We start from the raw sequence: 23,615 nt of genomic DNA on the forward strand, positions 1-23,615 counted from the left end.
CCAGCATTACAATGTCCCTTAAGAATCAAATTAAGTTTAAATAAGCTATGCTGATGGCCAGTTACACAGATAATTAGTGCATCCATATGGTTTTAAGAGACCGTCACAAATTGGTGGTTCTGTTCGGATGCAGATCGACTGAACTGGGCTGGAACTGGGGGGGGGGGGGGGGGTGGGTTTGGAAGGGGAGCTAAAAACATATAAAAACAAAAGTCACTAAAAATACTAAAATAAAATTCACACAGAATGTTACTGTGATATCTACCAAACGATTGCATTTGATTAGAAGGTTATGAAACTAACATTGGATTTTGTCTAGGCGAAGTATTACAACAATTATCGACGTATCTCTATCGATGTTTCAATTGATTTCGTGTTACTCAAAGGCCGGGTGCAAAACTTCGAATTGGCCTTTTCTTCGGCGACTTGCGTGTCCCTAATCTACCAGAGCTATCCTACTGAGGAAAGGGGATGTACAGCTTAAAGCGAAATTCGAGACACCTGTTGTTCCTTGCGACTCCTCACATCGTTGACAGGTGATGGATACATTAAAGGACAAGCTGAAAATTTTCACGGTCCGACCGGGGTTCGATCTCACGACCTCTCCCCTTTCCAGGAACGCACTTTACTGCTAGACAAGGTTGTCCGGATAATTTGAAATTAGCGGGAATTAAAATATCGCCTTTTGAGTGGAACCAGTTATCAGAAGCGAGGTATTTGACATCATGCTTCGACTGAACTGCATCAATTGTTTCAAAAGCTTTCTTGAAGAATTCTTAAAATTAAGATCTTCAGTGCTCTAACGTCAACCTCTGTAGGATTACCTTCCGCAAGCTGTCCCTCACAAAACATACTATGTCACTGCGAGTAAGAGTTGGCTCCGACTTCCAATACTTCTTAGTTGAATTGGGGAAAATTTTTGAAAATAGAAATGATATACGGAAACTTGAACCACACGACGAAACCTGAAAAACTAAATACCAGTAAAAAGATCAAAGTGGAAAAGATTGGACAGTTTCAAGCAATTTTATTTAGTGATCGAAAATGTCTGCTAAGTTATATTAGAACCATTTTTTATGATGTAGAAAGATTATAGTTTACAAAGCAATTTTCATCTGAAGCAATCGATTTGGGATGGATCGAGTGGTGACCTTGCGCTGATTTACGAAAAGAGTGATGAGTACGGCAGAACTATAACGCAAGGACGACACTCCTACTCTTCTCCGTTCTGGTCTCGTCGTCTCGTCCATTGTCAATACTTCTGCCTCTGTGCGGAGGAGGAACTTGTTTCAAGTGCGCGCTGAGGTACAAAATTGCCGACTTCCGAGAAAGAACATGCTTCTATCAGTGTCTTGAAAAAAGATATAAAATAATCATCAACAAAAGCAAAAAAAGAAAAGATAATGAAGTGTAGTGTAACTAATCAGGTGATGCTGAAGGAATTAGATTAGGAAACGAGACACTTAATGTAGTAGATGGGTAGATTGCTTTTGTTATTTGGGCAGCGAGTAACTGTAGAGAGGATATAAAATGTAGACTGGCGATGGTAAGAAAAGCGTTTCTGAAGGAGAGCAATTTTTTAAAAACTGTATATAGATTTAAGTGTTAGGAAGCCTTTTCTGAAAGTATTTGTACGGAGTGTAGCCACGTATGGAGGTGAAACATGGACGATAAACGGTTTAGATGAGAAGGTAATACAAACTTTTGAAATGAGATGCTACAGATGAATGCTGAAGGCTAGATGGGTGCCTCGAATAAATAATGATGAAGTACTGATCAGAGCTGGGGAGAAAAGAAATTTTGACAAAACCTGACTAGAATAAGGGATCGTTCATAGGACTGATTCTGAGACATCTAGCGACCACTAATTTAAAATTGGAGGGAAGTGTGGGGTAAAAGATGTAGAGGGAGACCAAGAGGTGAATACACTAAGCAAATTCAGAAGGATGAAGTTTGCAGTAGTTATTCGGGACGGAAGAGGTTTGCACAGGACAGAGTGGCATGGAGAGCTGCATCAAACCAGTCTTCGGATTGAAGTAAACAACAACAACAACAACGCTTTTATTTGTTTACTGCAAACAACAGAAATGGCAACATGAAAACATCATCTTATTATATTTGCTAGAATTTCAGTAACATTACAGAATTACATGCACGATAAATTTGCCTTCCAGTGGTTTCTTTGGTGGAATTAAAACTAACTCTTATTGCAGAGCACCTAGGACTTCGAAGAAAACTGAACCACGTCCACATTATATATTTTAATTAAATGAATTTTTTAAAAAATATACTTAATTTGGACAGCATTTCGTAATATTTACGAAACCACAGCATTTTCTTTATTACTAACACAGGAGGTGCTGGTTTAGTCATCTGCAGCTAAGTATTTTATCATCTACATTAACTCCGTCTTCTGATGTTAAATTGAGGCAGAAGGCAAAGTCCACAAGCGTCGGTAAGGTAGTGGTTTTCTGTGGCTCTTTGGTTGACTGACGGCCTCTCTGCCTACCTCTACCTCCTGCATAAGCAGCTAATGAGACTTTGTCAGTGTTTCCCTTTCTCCTTCATTTGCAATCTGATTATTAATTTTAAATTAATCACATGTTTGGCAAGGTCTTTTTTCGAATATTGAAAGATTGTGAAAATTAAGTGTTTGTATCTCAGTTTATCCCGGCAAATGCCTGCTATGAAAATTAGCTGGGTAGCTCCTGGGAATGGACTGCCAATGAAAAATTAAGCACTTTTCATAAAGTGAAGAAAGTAATGCGGGACTATCACTAATGAAACAAAACAGATTATTACCTATGATTAATGGAAAATGCCGTGTGGGTAGGGCCTCCCGTCGGGTAGACCGTTTGCCTGCTGCAAGTCTTTCGAGTTGACGCCACTTCGGCAAGTTGCGTGGCAGTGGGGATGAAATGATGATAAGGACAACACAACACTCCGTCCCTGAGCCGAGAAAATCTGCGACCCCGCCGGGAATCGAACCCGGGCCGTTAGGTATGACATTCCATCGCGCTGACCACTCAGCGACCAGGGGCGGACAGCTATGATTAATGGCATGCAGAAGTAAACAGAAAGTACCCAAATGTTCCATCACGGATCCCATGACACATTTGACATGAATAGTGGCACGCTAACGACTTGGTAGAGGTCGAAATAAGGCTCAACAGCGTGTGCACAAATTAAACCAGCTATAAAATATGCGAGCTCTATTCATTCTTTATCGCCTCTCTACCTCTCGTGTATCTGAATGTAATGCTTAGCAGCGGAAACTCACTAGGCTGAAACAACATCCTAAAATTGCAGTGGGCGTATTTAAGAGTCACATAACCATGCGGAAGTTGTAGGAAATTAGGGACCTCAAAATGTAAGTATAGATTGTGAGTTATTTGTTCTTGTCAATTGATAACAAAGTACCACAGAGGAATGTTCTGGAAGATGAGTGACGCCAAGCACTGTGGGCTTGCACTTTTATTTCAAGGCTGCATGAAGAAAAAGAAATAACAATTTCCCATCTGAACAGCTCGAAAGTTCAAGATAAACGAGAGATAAACATTAAACATAAAGAATTGAGCTTAGAAGATGCATAACGGAGTTAGTTAACTGTGAGCTGCCTGAGCCCGAGCAACTCTTTACATTTTCCAAGTACAGTGAGTGGACACCAGTCAGGACAAGACGAGAGCTGCGAAGCAAATCAAACTTCTCACTCCTAAACTGCCCAAAATTCCCAAATTCCGTATGGAGGGATGACCGAATGCTGCTGCCCAGGCGACGAACGACAATGTGCCTGTCCCCACGTAAAATCAGTGTAATACAACAGAAAATTCCACTTAAGCAGCAATGGCTCTGAGCACTATGGGACTTAACATCTATGGTCATCAGTCCCCTAGAACTTAGAACTACTTAAACCTAACTAACCTAAGGACATCACACAACACCCAGCCATCACGAGGCAGAGAAAATCCCTGACCCCGCCGGGAATCGAACCCGGGAACCCGGACACTTAAGCAGCACAAAAAGGCATATTGTGATTCATTATATTGGTACCGAAACCGAACTGTCTCTCTCCATTCGTTAGCATCATTCGTACCATCTCTGGTGGCGGGTCTGAATTGGACAGTCCATAAACTGAAAGGAAAGCAACGAGCTTTCTCACACAGCCAGGATAGCGTCGGTAGGCGGCTCTTTTCGATGTGCAGACAGAAAGGCAATTTTCTCGCTCAAGTTCACACACGGGAACGCTGTGACAGACAGCGGCAGCGCACCTGTTGCAGCAAATTAGCGCCAGGAACTGGCCACAGCAACATTTCAGAAAACAGGTTCTTTCTGTAAAAACTGGGCATCTCACAGGAGGCTGCCGTTCTCTGCTTTTGAGACACAGTGAAGGCCTTCTGCTGAGCAAAGGCTACACTCCTGTACACCCAAATTCACTCCCTTCCTGGAAGGAGTCCGATAGCTTCCCATTCCCAGCAAAAGTACCAAGCTCACAAAATAGATTATCAAGTAATCGTAACAGAGCTGAAATAAAAATCGTTAAGCGATGCGTGACAGTCATGTTACAGCAGATTACAATCTTAATCAAAACATTCTACAGGCTCATTCCTTACTGATCTGCAATTCTCCTTCCCACAAATTCATATGTACGGGTAATTTCAATATGAAAAGATGTGATGAAATTATGTTCATATTTCCCATTACGCTACACATAAATTATAACTTCAAACTTGGAACATACAAATACGTAATGGATTACTATATTTTAACTTACTTTTATTGTTTCGATAATCAATGTAAATGTTAAACTCCAAACAACAGTCCATAACATTCAACACTCAGTGGACATTGCCCACGATTTTGCTGGATAAAGAGATAGCTCTTCTTAGAAGTACCAAATCACTTAACGTACGGCTTGGAAATACACACTCTAAGGAATGATCCATTTTACCACTGACACACCTATGTCTGAGCTACAAGAGCAACATAAAACTCGAAAATGCAAAAATTCAAGGAGACGCACTTCGTTATTCATTCATTCATTCACGCACCACGTTCCGTAAATACCATAATGAAGGACAGCCCTCAGGGATGGGGGACGAGTCAAGTTAAACATTAACAGGCAGAAACGGCCACTGCTGGCTACTTCTGTAAAGTATGCTATCAACAGCGTATGATTAGCGCTAATCTACTCAACCTGACAATTTTGGTAATTACTTATAGAATGCTTTGTAAACCATTTTCTTCTGCATGGGCCCCACAGCCTCAATAAATCTGAAAAACAACATTTTTCCACCATAGTGGGTATAATTTTTTTTTATTTTTCAGACAAAAGGATTTATACACAGTCTGGTGGGAAAATGTCGTTTTCCAGCTCTGTACATGAATGGTAGAGATAAACAGCTAGTATGAGAAACGTCACTACTCCTACTCGTACACAACTCTGCTATGGCTTTCATCTAACATTTAAAAAATATCATTTTTTGTTTTGATTTGCGTAATACTTGTATGAGTTCTTTTAAACTGTTGGCTGTGTTTTGGTTTTAAGCTTGTTTCATTATTCTCATGGCTGTGTTTGGACACGTTTTCAGTATGCGTGTATCAACAGCAGATATTACACCTTTTGTAGAATTCCGCAGTGTCCCCAATAAATCATTTATAGACTGCGAACAGCAGAAAGTGAAGCACTGAACCTACCGGTAATTCATATTTTATGTTTCCCTTCTCTGAATTTCACCTATTTTTGCCCTATCATTTGGTAATATGACTCTTTGTTTTCCATTATTAAGATATGACTTCATCCATGCGATGGGAATACCGTTAATGTCCTAGCATTTTAGTTTTTCTACTGTCATCTGTTAGATTAGTGTCGTTTGACTCGTTTATTCGTTTCATTCCTGATAATCTTCCAAATTGTCCTTGCTTTGTTCTGGAATTTTCAGCGTTTCTTGTGTTGTAAATTATTTTTCCGTTTTTGATGACACACTGTAAAATTTTCCAATACTACTTGTAATGCGTTTTTAATTCTCCAATAGAGTTATTTCTTTGCGTTATATAAACCTGTCTGTTCGTAGTACCCTTTTTCTCGACTTCCACTATACATGTCCCTGACCCATTGTCAACATAAGTTGGATCCACTATAGTGTAAGAATATTTTTAGGAAATAATTAGATTTGCTGTCTAATATTTGTCCGTGGTAAACGTCTTCTCACTTTTCATTCTGCAAGTTCTCTGAATAATGTGACTGAGTCAGCATTAATAATTCTGTGCAGTTTTCCTTTCTTATATGAACCTGACTGATGAGATGCTTTATCGCCGCCTTTTTACCATCAAATTCAGTCATTTATAAATGAGATCACATCTATTTCATTGAAGACAAGTGCATTTAGAATTAAATTATCAGTCCTTCTATTCTTGTCGGGTGTGCTACTATGGGTGTCATACCAAAGATGGATACCAATAACATTGCCCTTGATCAGAACTATCCAATATAAAGTCTATATTGACATCTCCACATACGATTACTTTTCCAGTTATTTCTACAGTGTCCCATTACTGCTCTGTCCACTAGCTTGTTGTTGTGGTCTTCAGTCCTGAGACTGGTTTGATGCAGCTCTCCATGCTAATCTATCCTGTACAAGCTCTTTCATCTCCCAGTACCTAGAGCAACCTACATCCTTCTGAATCTGCTTAGTGTATTCATCTCTTGGTCTCCCTCTGCGATTTTTACCCTCCACGCTGCCCTCCAATGCTAAATTTGTGATCCCTTGATGCCTCAGGACATGTCCTACCAACCGATCCCTTCTTCTAGTCAAGTTGTGCCACAAACTTCTCTTCTCCCCAATCCTATTCAATACCTCCTCATTAGTTACGTGATCTACCCACCTAATCTTCAACATTCTTCTGTAGCACCACATTTCGAAAGCTTCTATTCTCTTCTTGTTTAAAATATTTATCGTCCATGTTTCACTTCCGTACATGGCTACACTCCATACAAATACTTTCAGAAACGACTTCCTGACACTTAAATCTATACTCGATGTTAACAAATTTCTCTTCTTCAGAAACGCTTTCCTTGCCATTGCCAGTCTACATTTTATATCCTCTCTACTTCGACCATCATCAGTTATTTTGCTCCCCAAATAGCAAAACTCCTTTACAACTTTAAGTGTCTTATTTCATAATCTAATTCCCTCATCATCACCCGACTTAATTCGACTACATTCCATTATCCTCGTTTTGCTCTTGTTGATGTTCATCTTATATCCTCCTTTCAAGACACTGTCCATTCCGTTCAACTGCTCTTCCAAGTCCTTTGCTGTCTCTGACAGAATTACAATGTCATCGGCGAACCTCAAAGTTTTTATTTCTTCTCCCTGGATTTTAATACCTACTCCAAATTTTTCTTTTGTTTCCTTTACTGCTTGCTCAATATACAGATTGAATAACATCGGGGAGAGGCTACAACCCTGTCTCACTCCCTTCCCAACCACTGCTTCCCTTTCATGCCCCTCGACTCTTATAACAACCGTCTGGTTCCTGTACAAATTGTAAATAGCCTTTCGCTCCCTGTATTTTACCCCTGCCACCTTTAGAATTTGAAAGAGAGTATTCCAGTCAACATTGTCAAAAGCTTTCTCTAAGTCTACAAATGCAAGAAACGTAGGTTTGCCTTTCCTTAATCTTCCTTCTAAGATAAGTCGTAAGGTCAGTATTGCCTCACGTGTTTCAACATTTCTACAGAATCCAAACTGATTTTCCCCGAGGTCGGCTTCTACCAGTTTTTCCATTCGTCTGTAAAGAATTCTCGTTAGTATTTTGCAGCTGTGACTTATTAAACTGATAGTTCAGTAATTTTCACATCTATCAACACCTGCTTTCTTTGGGATTGGAATTATTATATTCTTCTTGAAGTCTGAGGGTATTTCACCTGTCTCATTTATCTTGCTCACCAGATGGTAGAGTTTTGTCAGGACTGGCTCTCCCATGGCCGTCAGTAGTTCTAATGGAATGTTGTCTACTCCCGGGGCCTTGTTTCGACTCAGGTCTTTCAGTGCTCTGTCAAACTCCTCGCGCAGTATTGTATCTCCCATTCCATCTTCATCTACATCCTCTTCCATTTCCATAATATTGTCCTCAAGTACATCGCCCTTGTATAGACCCTCTATATACTCCTTCCACCTTTGTGCTTTCCCCTCTTTGCTTAGAACTGAGTTTCCATCTGAGCTCTTGATATTCATACAAGTGGCTCTCTTTTCTCCAAAGGTCTCTTTAATTTCCCTGTAGGCTGTATCTACCTTACCCCTAGTGAGATAAGCCTCTACATCCTTACATTTGTCCTCTAGCAATGCCTGCTTAGCCATTTTGCACTTCCTGTCGATCTCATTTTTGAGAGGTTTGTATTCCTTTTTGCCTGCTTCATTTACTGCATTTTTATATTTTCTCCTTTCATCAATTAAATTCAATATTTCTTTGGTTACGCAAGGATTTCTACTAGCCCTCGTCTTTTTACCTACTTGATCCTCTGCTGCCTTCACTACTTCATCCCTCAGAGCTACCCATTCTTCTTCTAGTGTATTTCTTTTCCCCATTCCTGTCAATTGTTCCCTTATGCTCTCCCTGAAACTCTGTACAACCTCTGGTTCTTTCAGTTTATCCAGGTCCCATCTCCTTAAATTCCCACCTTTTTTAAGTTTCTTCAGTTTTAATCTACAGATCATAACCAATAGATTGTGATCAGAGTCCACTAGCTTAATGAAGCTTAAAACATTTCCTGTTCAAGCCTATCAACTGTCAGAACTGCCTTCTTGTGTATTTCCAAGTCTTAAACAGATGTAGTTGTTCAATGCAGTATCCACCGATACACGGGTCATTTTGTGTATGTCGTCGCTTCCTCCTTCCTCATATTACACCTACAGTAATGTAAAAGTAATTTGTATGTACCTAGATTTCTATAACTTCCAGATGATGTTCTGTCATGTATCGCAACCTGTAGGAATACCTTCAGATTTTTCAGTGTCTCATATTGATATGAGAAGCTCAATTTCTTATGTAGATGAATACATGATGTTTCTTACACACATTCCTTGGTCTCTGTTTAGTGGAATACTGGTTTTAACTGAACTGGGTGAGTTAGGGGCAGCCTTAGAAAGAAGTCAAAGAAAACAGACATGTTGTATGGGAGAAGTCTCAGCGTACCTTGCATAGCGGCCTACCTGTCAGGAGCAGAACGCGCTTTTCATGTCCCTGACACGTATGCTGTCCTGTATGACAGGTACTAGTATATTGAAGTAACACTGCCATGCTTTAACGAGCTCTTTTGGAGGAGATTCATGTGCAGATGGCCACAGCTAGGAGAAGATAAGATGAATAGAGGAGGGGATGGATAAAGAGATGGAAGGGGGGGGGGGACGGATACCCATAACAGAATACATTATTGGAAGCTATCAATGTGTATTCAGACCAGGAAAGTCAACTGTGAACCAGATACTTAATCTCCGTTAAATGGTAGAAAAGACCAACGAATTTAATGTTGGTTTGCACAATCTTTCCATTGATTTCAAATCTGCATATGACACAAAATCGGACTAAACTTTATGAGACAATGCGAGAATTTAGGGTGGTTGAGAAGGTGATGTGTTTGACAGAGGTTACCATAAGGCGCTCCCTGTGCACCGCGCGAGTGCCGTCTACGCTATCACCCCCGTTTCCCACACGAACTGGCCTAAGACACGCAGATGGGCTTTCCTGCGTACTCTTCAATTTAGCACTCGAAAAAGTGGTGCGTTAATCGCATATCCAGACTATAGGCACTAACTGCTATAAGTCCGTACAATTTCTGGGATATGCAGATGATTTGGAGCTAAGGAATAGAACGTTTAGAGATCTACAAAGTGCCTTCTCAGCTCTAAAACTGAGGGCACAGAAAATGGGCCTGAAAATTAATTAAGGGAAGACTAAGTATATGTATAATGATGCAAATCAGCGATTACGGCCCACAGTAACCCTTGATGGGATGACGTTTGAGCGAGTGGAATGTTTCACTCATCTGGGCGCTAAGATAGAAGCAAATGTCAGCACTTCGAGTGAAATTATGGCTCACATAAGTGCTTCTAATCGATGTTATTTTGGAATGCTGCGACATTTTAAATCCAAGCTTTTATCACGAAAGACTACGTACCGACTCTATAAAACACTGATACGCCCAGCACTTATGTATGGTTCATAAACGTGGACAATTACAAAGCAGGGTGGCAGTAGACTGAGACCACACAAAAGAAGTGTATAGAGGAGAATCTTTGGACCTGTGTATGAAAATGGGAGTAGGAGAAGGCGAAGGACTGCAGTAAGGAGGACGATGTGGTCAAGTTCAAAAAGTTGTGTGGGTTGAGATGGGATGGACATGTAATACGACTCGGTGAGACAGATTCTGCAAAGAAAGCCTGCTGCACTGAACCTGGAGGAAGAAGAGCAAGGGGAGGAGCGAGGTTGAGATGGAGTGATAAGTTTGTAGAAGATGCTGCACGAGCTGGTTGCCGTACTGGAGGTCTTTAACGAAGTCCAGAGAAGGCCAATTCCCATCCTGGGATGTAGAATCAGTGGAAGAAAGGGAAGGGATGGACAGGAGTAAAGGGGGCAGGTGAGGATAGATAGAGAGAGGGGGCAGGAGGGGATCGACAGAAAGAGGGGAAAAGAGGGGAAGGGCAGAGAGAGGAGGAGATGGGTACGAGGAGGAGGAGGAGAGGGTGAAGAGACAGAGAGAACGGGGAGGAAGAGATGGACAGATAAAGTTGGGAGGGTGAGATGGACAGAGAGAAGGAGGGAGGAAGAGGTGGATACAGAGATGGGGAATGAGGTGTGTGTTATACGCAGGCCGATATTTCTGTTGGCGACTGATGACAGTATATTGAACAACATTACATCAGAATTTACTTCATTTACGGACTAATAATTGAACCTATTACGAGTAGTACATTTTTAGGTTGGTTAGTATCTCAAATTACATATGGCACAAGCAAGCCATAAATGGTTATTTTCCCCTGGACGGTAGGTAAGATACTGAATTGTGGACATGTGGCCTTAAAACGAATAGTCTATACTGCCGGGCATAATCAACTTCAGGGCATAATTATAACAGTGCAGGAAACATCAGTTTGTAAATTATTTGATGTGTTTGTGGGAAGACAAATAGACGCAGAGAAAAATCACCTTACTCACTGAAGTGGGAACATATTAGTGTATCAGTTATCACAATATCTGCACCCAGCGCTTGATTTGTGACGGTTCTCGCTGGTACGCCGTACTGGTACCTGTGACGTAAAAAGCGTTTAAATAACGTTTTAAAACGTCTAAATTTTAAAAAAGCCTCCCAAAGGTCACAGTACAGGAGCCTTCATTTTTAAAAATGAAGCACTGTCTGTTCCTTTACCCCAAACGCCCTCTATGTGTTGAAAACATATACAGGAGAAGCTACAGGGAAAAGGCTAATATCCTGATTTATATAAAATTGAATGTACTCAAGTATTTATGTATGTGCATATATAAAGCATCTTCTTCTAAACGACTCCATCAGTTTCAATTCAATTTGCTTGCTATATGAGAAACAGCAGTGTCTTCAGTTTATTTCCTAAGCGTCGACCTTCTGCAGGTCTTCTTGCATTTCGCTACAATTTTTCTAACTTTGCGACTTCTCTGTATGCAGCAGCATCATTCGCGAAGAGCCTCATGGTACTTACGGCGTTATCCATATGGTTTTTCACATGCATTGTGAAAAGTAATGGTCTTATAACACTCCTCGGAGTATAACTTTTACGTATGAAGAATTTTCTCCACTTAAAATAAGATATCATACACTATAAAAGGATTTTATGGACTCTGAGAACCTCTGCACAACTACGCAAGACTGAGTAAAGCAGTTCATATAGTTTTTACGTAGCCTCTCGTTCTACAGATATTTAACTCTCGCAAAGCAAGATGTGACAACCAGGATAACCTCGCCACTTGATAGACAGGTCGCCATTAGTCCCACATTATGTACTAGCTGCACCAAGTACGGCACACCTTGGTCCAAAATCTGGCGATGCTCGCCGGCTCTTACGATAACTATTTCACGCAACTGTATTGAACTATCTACCTCCATGTAAAGATCACTTCGCCATTGCGGTTAGCCTCATGGGAGGTCAGATAACAATGCCACTTAATAATCGTTTTTAATCAAACATGTAGAACTGAAAGTCGCTTATGGCACATGGAAAAAGAAACCAAAGGCAGGGAAAATATTTGTAAGTGTGTTTAACAGATGAAACACATTTTATGTGACTTACAGAACTTGTAAGTATGTGAAAACAATGATAGAAATTGTGCTTTCCTTTCAAAGATGTGTCAGTCAAGTCACCACAGACACATTTTACACCAAAATAATGACAGTATTGTGTATCCTAAATTAACATGAGAGAATTTAATCGATTATCTTCTGATTTAACTTTTAATACCTAACGAAGCTTTCAAGTAACGTTAATTTTCAGAAGTACTGTACGTATTGTAGTCTAACGCAATATCTTCTACTTTCCAGGTACTCGTGCAACTTTCCGTGGTTATGGAATTATTTGCATCTTCGTGCTTGCTGCGTTCGTCTTTATTAACTTCTATCGCAAGGACTCTGGATTTGTTTCTGATCTGCCACCCACGGAAGATCCACATCAGGTACAGGTCTTTTCTAAGTTCAAAATTAAAGAAGTTCAATGATTCCACTGTTATTTCATAGATTTATTTTTTAAATTATTTTTAATACTTTTCATTTGTTTTTTTGTTTATTTATTTGGCGAACGTATTTCTAGACTCTTAGACTAAAGACCAAACAGCGCTCAATAATAAAAAGATGACTTCACCATTCCTATTAGACTGACGGGGAAAAAAATTGCAACACAAAAAAAAATTAATGGACAGTAATGAAATTTCTGGAATGGATTTGTTTAGGTAACATAATTAAGTACTTAATATTACAAGATCACAGTTTAATATAAACGCGAAATAAGCTACTGCAACTGTGAAATGCTGGCACAGCCAGAATCCTGAATGCAAGCATACAAACTTACATGCATTGTGTCGCAAAGGTGCCGGATATCAGTTTGTGGGATGTTGCACTCGGTCGGTCAGTATAGGGAGGGTTAATGCTGGTTGTGTATGACGGTGATGGTGTCGTCCGATGACGTCCCATATGTGCTCGACTGGAGACAGATCTGGTGATCGAGCAGTCCAAGGCAGTATGTCGACACACTGTAGAGCATGTTGGGTTACAACAGCGATATGTGGGCGAGGGTTATCCTGTTGGAAAACACCCCCTGAAATGCTCTTCATCAGTGGTAGCACAACAGGTCGAATCACCAGACTGACGTAAAAACTTGCAGTCAAGGGGATAACCGCGAGAGGCTCCTGCTCTCACACGAAAACGCACCCCAGACGATAACTCCAGGTGTAGTCCAGTATGTCTAGCACGAAGGCAGGTTGGTCGCAGCCTTCAACTGGCGTCCTTCCAACCAACAGACGGCCATAACCGGTACTGAGGCAGAACCAGCTTTCGTCAGAAAACACAACACACCTCCACCCCGCCCTCCAATGAGCTGTCGCTTGACATCACTGAAGTCGCCAATGGCGTTGGATTGGGGTCAGTGGAACGCATGTTACAGGGTATCTGGCTCGGAACTGTCCTTGAAGTAACCGATTTGTAACACTTTGTTGTCACTATGGTGCCAACTGCTGCTCATATTGCTGCTGCAGATGCAGTACGATGCGTCAGAGCCCCACGACGAAGACAATGGTCGTCCGTCTCAGTAGTGCCACGTGCCCGTCCAGGGCCTAGTCTTGTTGTGACGGTACATTTTCGTGACCACCGCTGCCAGTAATTATGTTCAATGACTACATTCCTGCCAAGTCTTTCCTAAATATCACAGTAGTAACATATAGCTTCAAGTAGCCATATTACACAAACTCGTTCAAACTCCGTGAGGTGCTGACAACGGCGCCTTTGTCGCCTTAAAGGCATTCTTGACTAACATTAACTTACCACGTCTAATCTGAAAGGTAACTAACGCTCACGACCGTTACAGCATGTATATAAAGCAAAACTGACTTGTGTCCTCATTGTAGGATTCGTACCGGATAGGATTGCTGGAGAAAATAGAAAATATCGAAGGAAGACCACCATGTTTCATTAAAGGTTCATTTACGAAGCCCGAGAGCCAGTGTTCCAAGAGAGGTGTTCTGAAGTCCCAGAGTTACTTACGAATTACTCTGCACACTCCTATCAAGTCGCACTGGCTTGACATATTTGCCAGAAGAATGCACAGAGATCAGGAAATGCTGATACAAACATCATTAGTATTAAGTATTTACCAAAAACATTACGCAATTGGCCCAAAATTTAAACAGACAAAGTCTTTCATACGTAGAAACACGCCTACCAGCTTTCGTTTACGTCACACTATTTGTTCTTGGTGTTACTTTTTTTTTCATCAATGTATAACGTAATTTACTGTCCTGGTTTATGACTTTCTCTAACCATTCTTCCTTTCAATCTCATAATACTTTTGGTAAGTACTTGACGCTTAAGATTTTCGTATCAGCATTCCCCTGTCTCTGTGCATTCTTCTAGCAAATGTATCAAGCCAGTGCAACTTGATAGGATTATACAGGGTAATTCGTAAGTAACTTAGGGATTTCTGAAGACAACTAAGCGAAAACACAAGACATACAGAAAAATGACAAACATCAGTGGATATAGCGTCTCTCCAAGTTTCGATTTGTAATATGCGTCACAGCGTAGTTTCAAAGCGTACCACTAGGAGCAGACGTGTCAGAACATGTAGAGAGGACTTCAAAGGCGCAGCAGCTACCTAGTAGCGGTGACTCAGTGAAATGAACTGCGTATACATATTAACAGTTGCTGCGTCGCGAAAGGTACCCACATTTAGACCTGTAATGTGATTTAAGAAGTCGAGAGAGTCTCTGTCCACTGATATCTATTTTCTGTCTGTCTTATGTTTTCCACCCCATTTTCTTCTGAAACCCTGAGGTACTTCCGAATACCGCTTTATGTTTCAGTAGCTTATCATGTATAGCATACTCATTTCTCTTTTTATTCAGTTCCGTAAATCAGGTGGTTACGAATGCAACTACAGAAAGGCACAACTTTTTGTCTGTACCATAAATACGTCGAATGTTAGCACAAGCTAGATTCCAATTTAGTAAATGACTAACTCCACTCCTTAATCGTGTAGAGCAGACTAAAGTTGTTTAAATCGTCGCTGTGGTGACAGCTGAGACGTAAAAACCATTAGTTCTGATATTAGAAAATACTATACACAATTCAACCTTCGTACACTTTTGTAGGCTAGAATTCACACCAGAAGATGTATGCCACCTACACTCAAGCCCCAGAACGATAGTCAATGTTTTGAGAGAGCTCAAGAATACAACTAACACAAACGATTTTCAAAAATCTCACCGGCACCTTCAGTACAGATGATATTCGTAGAAAAACATTGTGAACTGCCTTTCTGATTGGATCTTCGCATTTTAAACTGATATCAACAGTATCCATTATACAGGGAGTTCATTTTAACTGAAGACGTTGAAATATCTCGACAACTACACATCGGATCAAAAAAGGTATGATTTCAGTTTGTTTGTTACGGAGAGGGACATCCAACAATACCACACTCGACCCGCCACCCACCTCCCCATGCGTGGAGGGGAATTTGAAGTATTCAATGGGAACCTTCGTTTTCTATTGAAGATTATAACTCTACGGCAAAATCTACATACGTTTTGTTCGAAGCATTTTCTTCCTTTCGCCACAGACGGCGCTGTAATCGGAGGAATAGAAATGGGTACACGATCGTAATTTCCGACATGTTATTCAATGGCCTTTGAATATTCAACGGCACGTGGAACCCCACCTCCGTGCTTGGAGTTAGGACAGGCCAGTATTTCATGAGTTCTAATTGGAAACCCCATTCGCAACGTTGTAATCCTCCGACATATCGAACAGGGGGCTACTCGACACGCCAGTCTGGCAGTCTAACAAACTACAACGTATCATAACAGGCAGTACACTGCGACCAGAGCTCACGTAACGTGCAGACGTAGAACAGACAGCGGCTCTCAACATTACAATACTTGCACAGTGTTTATTGCCTGCACGTCATATGGAGAACAGACGTGCAGTTGGACGGTGAATGCTGCAACCACAGAAGAAGAAACTGAAATAATCCTGATTTACGGAGAATGTAAGAGAATTGTTGAGGCTGCTGCTGCCTTGTGTGCCGAGCGTTTTCCAAAGAAAGCTCGCTGTTTTTCGTTTTTTTACAAGGTTGTGAACGCCTTTACGTCTGATGGCAGCATACAGAGCGGCAAAAAACCCACGAATAAGCGCCCGTCAATTACACCGCGATTCCGGTATGCCGTAGATAGTATTGTCACAATACAGTACTTCGTTGTCGTAAGTATCATCCATACCATGTGTCACTGCATCAAGAACTTTATAGTGCAGATTTCCATACACGGATAGTGTTCTATCGAATGAGCACATCAACAAATGGAAACGACCCCCACGTTTTTTGCCGATATGCTATTTTCCAACGAGTCTACATTCACAAACCATGATAGCGTTAACCGGCATAACATGCATTACTGAAGTGTAGACGGTCCCCATTGGTTACAGCAAATTGACTATCAACGACCTTGGTCAGTTAACGTATGGTGTAGCATTATGGGGAATAGACTCATTGGTCCGTGTCTTATTGACGCCGCATTGAATGCACGCAAATACTGAAGCTTTTGGAATAGAAACTACCGGCACTACTGCAAGATGTGGCCCTGGACGTTCGAAAACGTATGTGGTTTCAACATGACGACTGTCCAGCGTATTACGCAATTGAAGCACAGGAGGTATTAGACCTTGTTTACAATGGTCGGAGGATCGGCAGAGGTGGCCCTGTTAATTGGCCCGTTAGGTCACCGGATTTGACGTCGCCGGATTTCTTTCTGTACGGATATTTAAAAGTTAAGGTGTACCAGCGAGTGCCAACAGGTCGTAAAGACATGGTCGACCGCATCAGAAACGCCTGTGCTGACATTCACACAGGTATACTTCTGTCCTGTGTACGGACATTTGAAAAGTGGATCACTAAGTGTATTGAAGTTGGTGGCTCAATATTTGAACACTTACTCTAACTGCAAAAGAAGAGTAGCGTTCTCCTCGAGCCACTGCCACAAACCATCGGAGGAATACAACGTTGCGAATGGGATTCCCAATTAGAAGTTATGAAATACTGGCCTGTCCTAGCCTCGCAGCATGGAGGTGAGATCCCATGAGCCATTGAGTAGCATGCCGGAAATTACGATTGTCTACCCATTTCTATTCCTCTGATTACAGCGCCATTTGCGGCGAAACGAAGAGAATGATTCAGACAAAATGTATGTAGATTTTGCCGTAGAATCGTAATCTTCAATAAAAAAAAACGCGGGTTCTCATTGAAGATTTCAAAGTTGCCAACCTCCCTTTCCCCGCCACCCAATCATGGGGGTTGGGTGTGGTATCGCTGGATGTCCACCTCCGACTCAAAAAAAATTGGAATTATAACTTTTTTGATCCGATGTATAATTTTCGAGATATTTCAACGTCTTCAGTTAAAATGAACACCATGCATATAAATAGTTTTTCATCTTCTTCTATGAACTGAAGTCTTTATCAAATATCATATGCATAAAGTAAACGGTTTTAGCTCTGAATACGTAAAGAGCCAGATCTTGTCTGTACTACCAATCACGAAAATCGCTATTGAGATATTTCTAACCAAACATAGCAGAATAACACAGAAGAGTCCAACGCACGTCACATCTATGTGACCAAAGAAAATAACCTCTATTTGTTCGGGCAATTTATTTTGCACAACAATGAAAGTACGAGGCAATATCGGAAAGTAACGCACAATAATTTTACTTTGAAAAACTGTAATAAGTAACAAAACAAAAAAATCACAAATTAACTTAAATCTTTTACCTATTTTTCTACGTAGTCACCAACGTTCTCAACACATTTCCCCCGTCATGGTACCGGTTTCAATATGCCCTGTTTGTAGAAGTCCATTTGACTGGAGGACAGCCATCTGAGGACTGCTGATTTCACTTCCGCATCCGTCGCGAATTGTTGGCCGGCCAGAAATTTCTTCATGGGACCAAACAGATGAGAGTCCGACAGTGTAAGGTCCGGACTGAATGGTGGATGCTGGAGCACCTCTCACCCAAATTTGGGGATTTTCTCATGACAAGAGCAGCAACATGGGAGCGAGCATTGTCATGAACAAATTTGGTACCGTCAATGTTAATGTTGTAGCGTTTGTAAAGAAGGGCACGACGCAACTTAACCAAAGTTTAATGTAGGCTGCAGCATTCACAGTGGTTCAGTGTTCAGCAAAGTCCACCAATAACACATCATGCATATCTCAGGATTTTGTCACAGGCACGTAATTCAGAGTCACTGTGAATTTTTTTCGTACTGGGGAAACAGCATATTTCCAGTCCAGTGATGCCTGCTTGGTTTCGGGTGTGTTGTTTTTTCAGGTAATAAAATGAAAACACACTGCAATCAAATGGAATACAGCAGCAATTAGGCCTACTTCACGATAACTGTGACAGAATACTCGTGCTTCGAAATACTACCCCCACGGAGCAGTTGTGCAAGGAAAGTGGCGCAACAAAGTACAACCAAGTTGAACTTTTTGTGGCGTGACAAGAGTTGTGTCTCTTAAGTCGCGCCACAGAAAACTGAAAGTTCATACATGCGACTGCAGTATGCCACTAGCCGTGGCAATGCTGTTGATATGTGTGTGAACCTGGCTTCAGTACACGAAACAAGGAGTTTGTGCCATCCTGAGGATAAAAAATGTCATAATCGAGATATAGCTAGAGATCTATGGACTGAAATCACAGCTTTGTTAAAAACCACAACTAGCAAAAGTCTTAATTGGAAATTTTAGTCGTAAATTACAATCTCAAAATATAATTTTTTTCAAGCGAGAAGGGTGGCTATCTTATGCTTAAAGTTACTGTAGTGGATCATTTTTGGGTTTTGGTATGTGGGCATTAGATGTTCAAGAATTATTATTATTGCTTAACCCTGGAATGCTCCCCATATTTAATACTACAAAAATAGTAACCTGGAGTACAAATGTACTCCATAAGAAAAAGACATAATTTTTGTTTTTCATAAGTACATATTTTAAATTAGCACATAAAACTTAAAGCACATTGTCTTTTATATATAGAACGACTGTAGATAAAAAAAAATTGATTCACTCACAGATAGGACATATTTGCTTTCCATGTGTCATGTGTGTATGTGTGTCTACTGATGACAAAGGCCTTAATGGCCGAAAGCTATGAGTGTGTGAATCTTTTTATTGTGCCTATCGCGACTCAGTATCTCCACTATATGGTGAGTAGCAACGTTCCTTCTCTGGTATTGTTACATTCCATCCTGGATTTTCCATTGTTTAATAGAAAGTTTCTCTTTTCATCTCATATTTTCGTGGAGGTTGTCTGATTATTCCAGTATCAGAGGACGGAGCTTATAGTATTTGCCATGTTCTTTCGTGACAGGTATAGTTCCTTCACATGCATTCAATAGCCTTTTGGTAGCAAAACTTGCACTACAACCCTCATCTCCAAGTACTGAGCTGATGTGGCATCCATTTCGCTCAAGAAGGTTAAAATACAGGTTGTATTTTTAAAAAATCATCCATTTAAAAAAATCATAACTCTTATGTTATTTGAGATATGTGCATGAACATTGTAGTGTTGGAAAGAGTAAACTCTCTAGTTTTACATGAATCCCACTAGGTAGCACAGTGGCATCTGGAAGTGTGGGAATTTTTAAATCAAAGTAATACTGAATGATGGATTGGTCACATTGGACCAAATGTTTTGGCCTTACAAACTGGCCTCCAAGGTCACCAGACCTTACTGTATGTCATTATTTATTGTGGGGGTTTATAAAAGACTCTGCTTCTGTGCTTTCATTACTGGCAGCAATGAATGAACTGAGACATTGCATAACAGAATCTGTGGAAGCTGTAACTCAAGATATGCTCTCTGCAGTGTAGGAACAATTTGAATACCGCATTGTCATATGCCGTGAATCTCAAGGGGATCATATTAAATACGTATGAAAAGGTATGAAAGAAAAACATTTTTGAGTTTCCTGTTCATCAAAAAACAAATTTCATTGTAAATGTTTATTAGTTTCAGAAATATAGACGTGCCATATCAGATGATTTTGCTTGTTACACCCTATATTGTAGCTGCCTTGACTGAATAGATTCTAGCATAACCTAACCTAGCCTCCATCATCCAACCAAAAACTGTGGATTATGGAAAGAGATCAGACACACTGCAACAAAGCTATCGGCCATAGTTATCAGGCAAACTCCAGCAATGGTGTCTGGCAACCATTGTCTATGCCACTGCGCATGTGCCACAGATCATCTGATGTGGTCTGCCCAATGAGGTCTCGAGGCAGAATCCGGACAGCCAGATGTAGCACTTAATTTTTCTTAGTTAGCTCTTGGTTTCTGTGGAGAACACAGATGGGCACAAATCATGCTTCTGTTTTGTTGACAGAGAAGAGGATCATAACTGTGAAAGATCATGACATGCAGCTCCTTGTTTTAGATGTAAATTCTGAGCAGATTATCAAGACTGCTAAGTCTGAGTACAGGAGAGTAGTCAGTCAACCAAAATTTGAGTGTTTTAGAAAACTACTCAAAGATATGAACTGGAAAGATGTTTATAGTGCCCATGACATGAATGAAAAATATAATACATTCATGAACAATGTCAATACCATGTTTGAAAACTGTTTTCCTCTAAAAGTTACTCAAATTAAATAGAAGTCTATAATAAAACCATGGATTACACAAGGAATAAAGATTTCCTGTAAAACAAAAAGAAAAATGTATCTGTCAACCAAGAATAGCTCCAATATGGATGATTTAGCTAAATACAAGGAATACTGTAAAATATTAAAAAAAGTAATTCAGACATCTAAACAAATGCACTACGAGAAGAAGATAGCAATGTCAGGGAACAAAATAAAAACAATATGGGATATAGTGAAAGAGGAGACTGGTAGAACCAGAAAGGAACAGGAGCAAATAGCATTAAGGGTAGATGACACATTAGTAACTGATGGGCATAGTGTGGCAAATCTATTTAACAAGTACTTTATATCCATTACTGATAGAATGGGATTGTCAGGATCAGTAAATAATGCCCCTGAATACCTGAAACTAGCCTTTACAAATAGCTTCAATTACATGAATATGTCACTCACTTCACCAAAAGAAATAACTTCCATAATAAAATCTTTAAAAACAAAGCATTCTAGTGGTTATGATTAAATATCAACAAAGTTAATTAAGGCATGTTCTTGTGAGTTTAGTACAATTCTAAGTTACTTGTGTAACCAGTCAATTATAACTGGGACATTTCCTGACTGGCTAAAATATGCAGATGTTAAGCCTCTATTCGAGAAAGGGGATAAAGAGATACCATCAAACTACAGACCAATTTCACTTTTGCCAGCATTCTCAAAAATTTTAGGAAAAGTAATGTACAGGCAGCTGCTCAACCATCCGACCACAAATAACATATTATCAAGAACACAGTTTGGATTTCTGAAGGGTTCTGATATCGAGGAGGCTATTTACACCTACAGTGAAAATGTACTTCATTCATTAAATAACAAATTACAAGCAGCAGGTATTTTCTGTGATTTGTCAAAGGCATTTGATTATGTGAACCACAACATCCTTTTAAATAAATTAGAATTCTATGGTGTCACGCGCAGTGCTGCAAAATGGTTCAAGTCATACCTAGCTAACAGGAAACAAAGGGTGTCAGTACAAGGGACTAGTGAATTAAGTCATCAGTCATCATCAGAATGGGAAGAAATTACATGTGGTGTCCCACAAGGATCCATCTTAGGGCCATTGCTTTTTCTTGTGTACATTAATGATCTCTCATCAGTTACACTGCCAGAAGCAGAGTTTGTTTTGTTTGCAGATGACACAAGTATTGCAATAAATAGTATGTCGAGTGTAGTTCTAGAAAGATCAGCTAATGATATTTTCATGGATATTAATAAATGGTTTAAAGCCAACTCATTGACATTAAACTTTGAAAAGACTCACTACATGCAATTCAGAACCTGTAAGAGATTTCCACCCAGCATATGCATAAAGTATGAAGAAGAGCAGATAGAAGAGGTTGACAGTCTTAAATTCCTGGGATTACAATTTGATAATAAATTCAGTTGGGAGGAGCACACCACAGAACTGCAGAAACACCTTAACAAATCTGTATTTGCAATTCGAGTGTTAGCAGACTTAGGTGACATAAAAATGAAAAAGTTTGCATACTTTGCCTACGTTCATTCCATAATGTCATATGGTATAATATTTTGGGGTAACTCTTCAAGTCAAACAAAAGTTTTCAGAGTCCAAAAGCGTGTAATACGTATTATTTGTGGAGTAAATTCACGGACGTCATGTAGAAACCTCTTCAAAGAACTGGGTATACTAACCACTGCCTCTCAGTATATTTACTCCTTAATGAAATTTGTCCTAAATAATATATCTCTTTTTCCAACAAACAGCTCAGTTCATACATACAATACCACAAAAAAAAAAATGATCTGCACAAAGACTTAAAAGCACTTACTTTAATTGAAAAAGGGGTCCACTACTCAGGAACACTCATCTTCAATAATTTGCCAGCAAACATAAAAAATTTAGTTACAAATAAAGATCAATTTAAAAGAAGCCTGAAAGACTTTCTAGTGGCCAACTCCTTCTACTCCATTGACGAATTTTTTAATAGAAACAAATGATGTATTGTGTATATTCATACTATTAGTATTGTTATTTCAGCTACAAAAAAAAAAAAAAAAATGCTGGGGAATCAACTATGACACTTTCATTACATTGCCACTGCTGTATTGTGAAGCAGGACAGTGTCATGAGAGAAACATTCTGGAGGAAGATGGGCTGCCACTTTAAGATTTTTCACTACTGCACAGAGCTATGTACAGTAGATTTAAAATAAGCTACAACAGCACTGCAGTTTCTTTGCAGATACATTCAGAAATAATCCATGAAAATTTTAAATATCATTTGTGCTAATACTGCTCAATGTACATTTTATATACTTTTATCTGCTCTCTTTTATGTGCAGTCCTCATACTGTCTAATTTCTATTAATCTGTAGCTGCAGCAGTGTCAAGCTACCTTCATTTTTGCTGTTAGCTTATTGGTTGCTTGATTCCGAGTACTCTTATTCCAGTTACAACTATCTGATGGATTCCACAATCAAGGGAGGTCTTTATAGAGTACCAACAACTCCTCTATCTGAAACGCTACCATTGTCAAGTGCTTACTCACAATGTTCTTGCTAGAAAGCTCACAGCATAGCATGTGTTTACGAGTTCTCCAAGTTGACATTGCTACCAACAGCCTGATCCTGATCTCGTCAAATGTCCAGGTATTCTGATGGGACAGCTA

The 23,615-nt window shown here is 40.0% G+C and overlaps 1 protein-coding gene across 1 annotated transcript in view; it reads left to right on the forward strand.

Moving 5' to 3' along the window:
* LOC124795855 (major facilitator superfamily domain-containing protein 6) overlaps window positions 1-23,615 on the forward strand; it is a 416,563-nt gene that overhangs the window by 339,319 nt on the left and 53,629 nt on the right. Inside the window, exon 12 of the mRNA XM_047259937.1 lies at window positions 12,569-12,699. Coding sequence (XP_047115893.1) covers window positions 12,569-12,699 — 131 coding nt within the window. The remainder of the gene's footprint in view (window positions 1-12,568; window positions 12,700-23,615) is intronic.

The sequence above is a fragment of the Schistocerca piceifrons genome, chromosome 4 (genome assembly GCF_021461385.2).
Source record: "Schistocerca piceifrons isolate TAMUIC-IGC-003096 chromosome 4, iqSchPice1.1, whole genome shotgun sequence".
NCBI lineage: Eukaryota > Metazoa > Arthropoda > Insecta > Orthoptera > Acrididae > Schistocerca > Schistocerca piceifrons.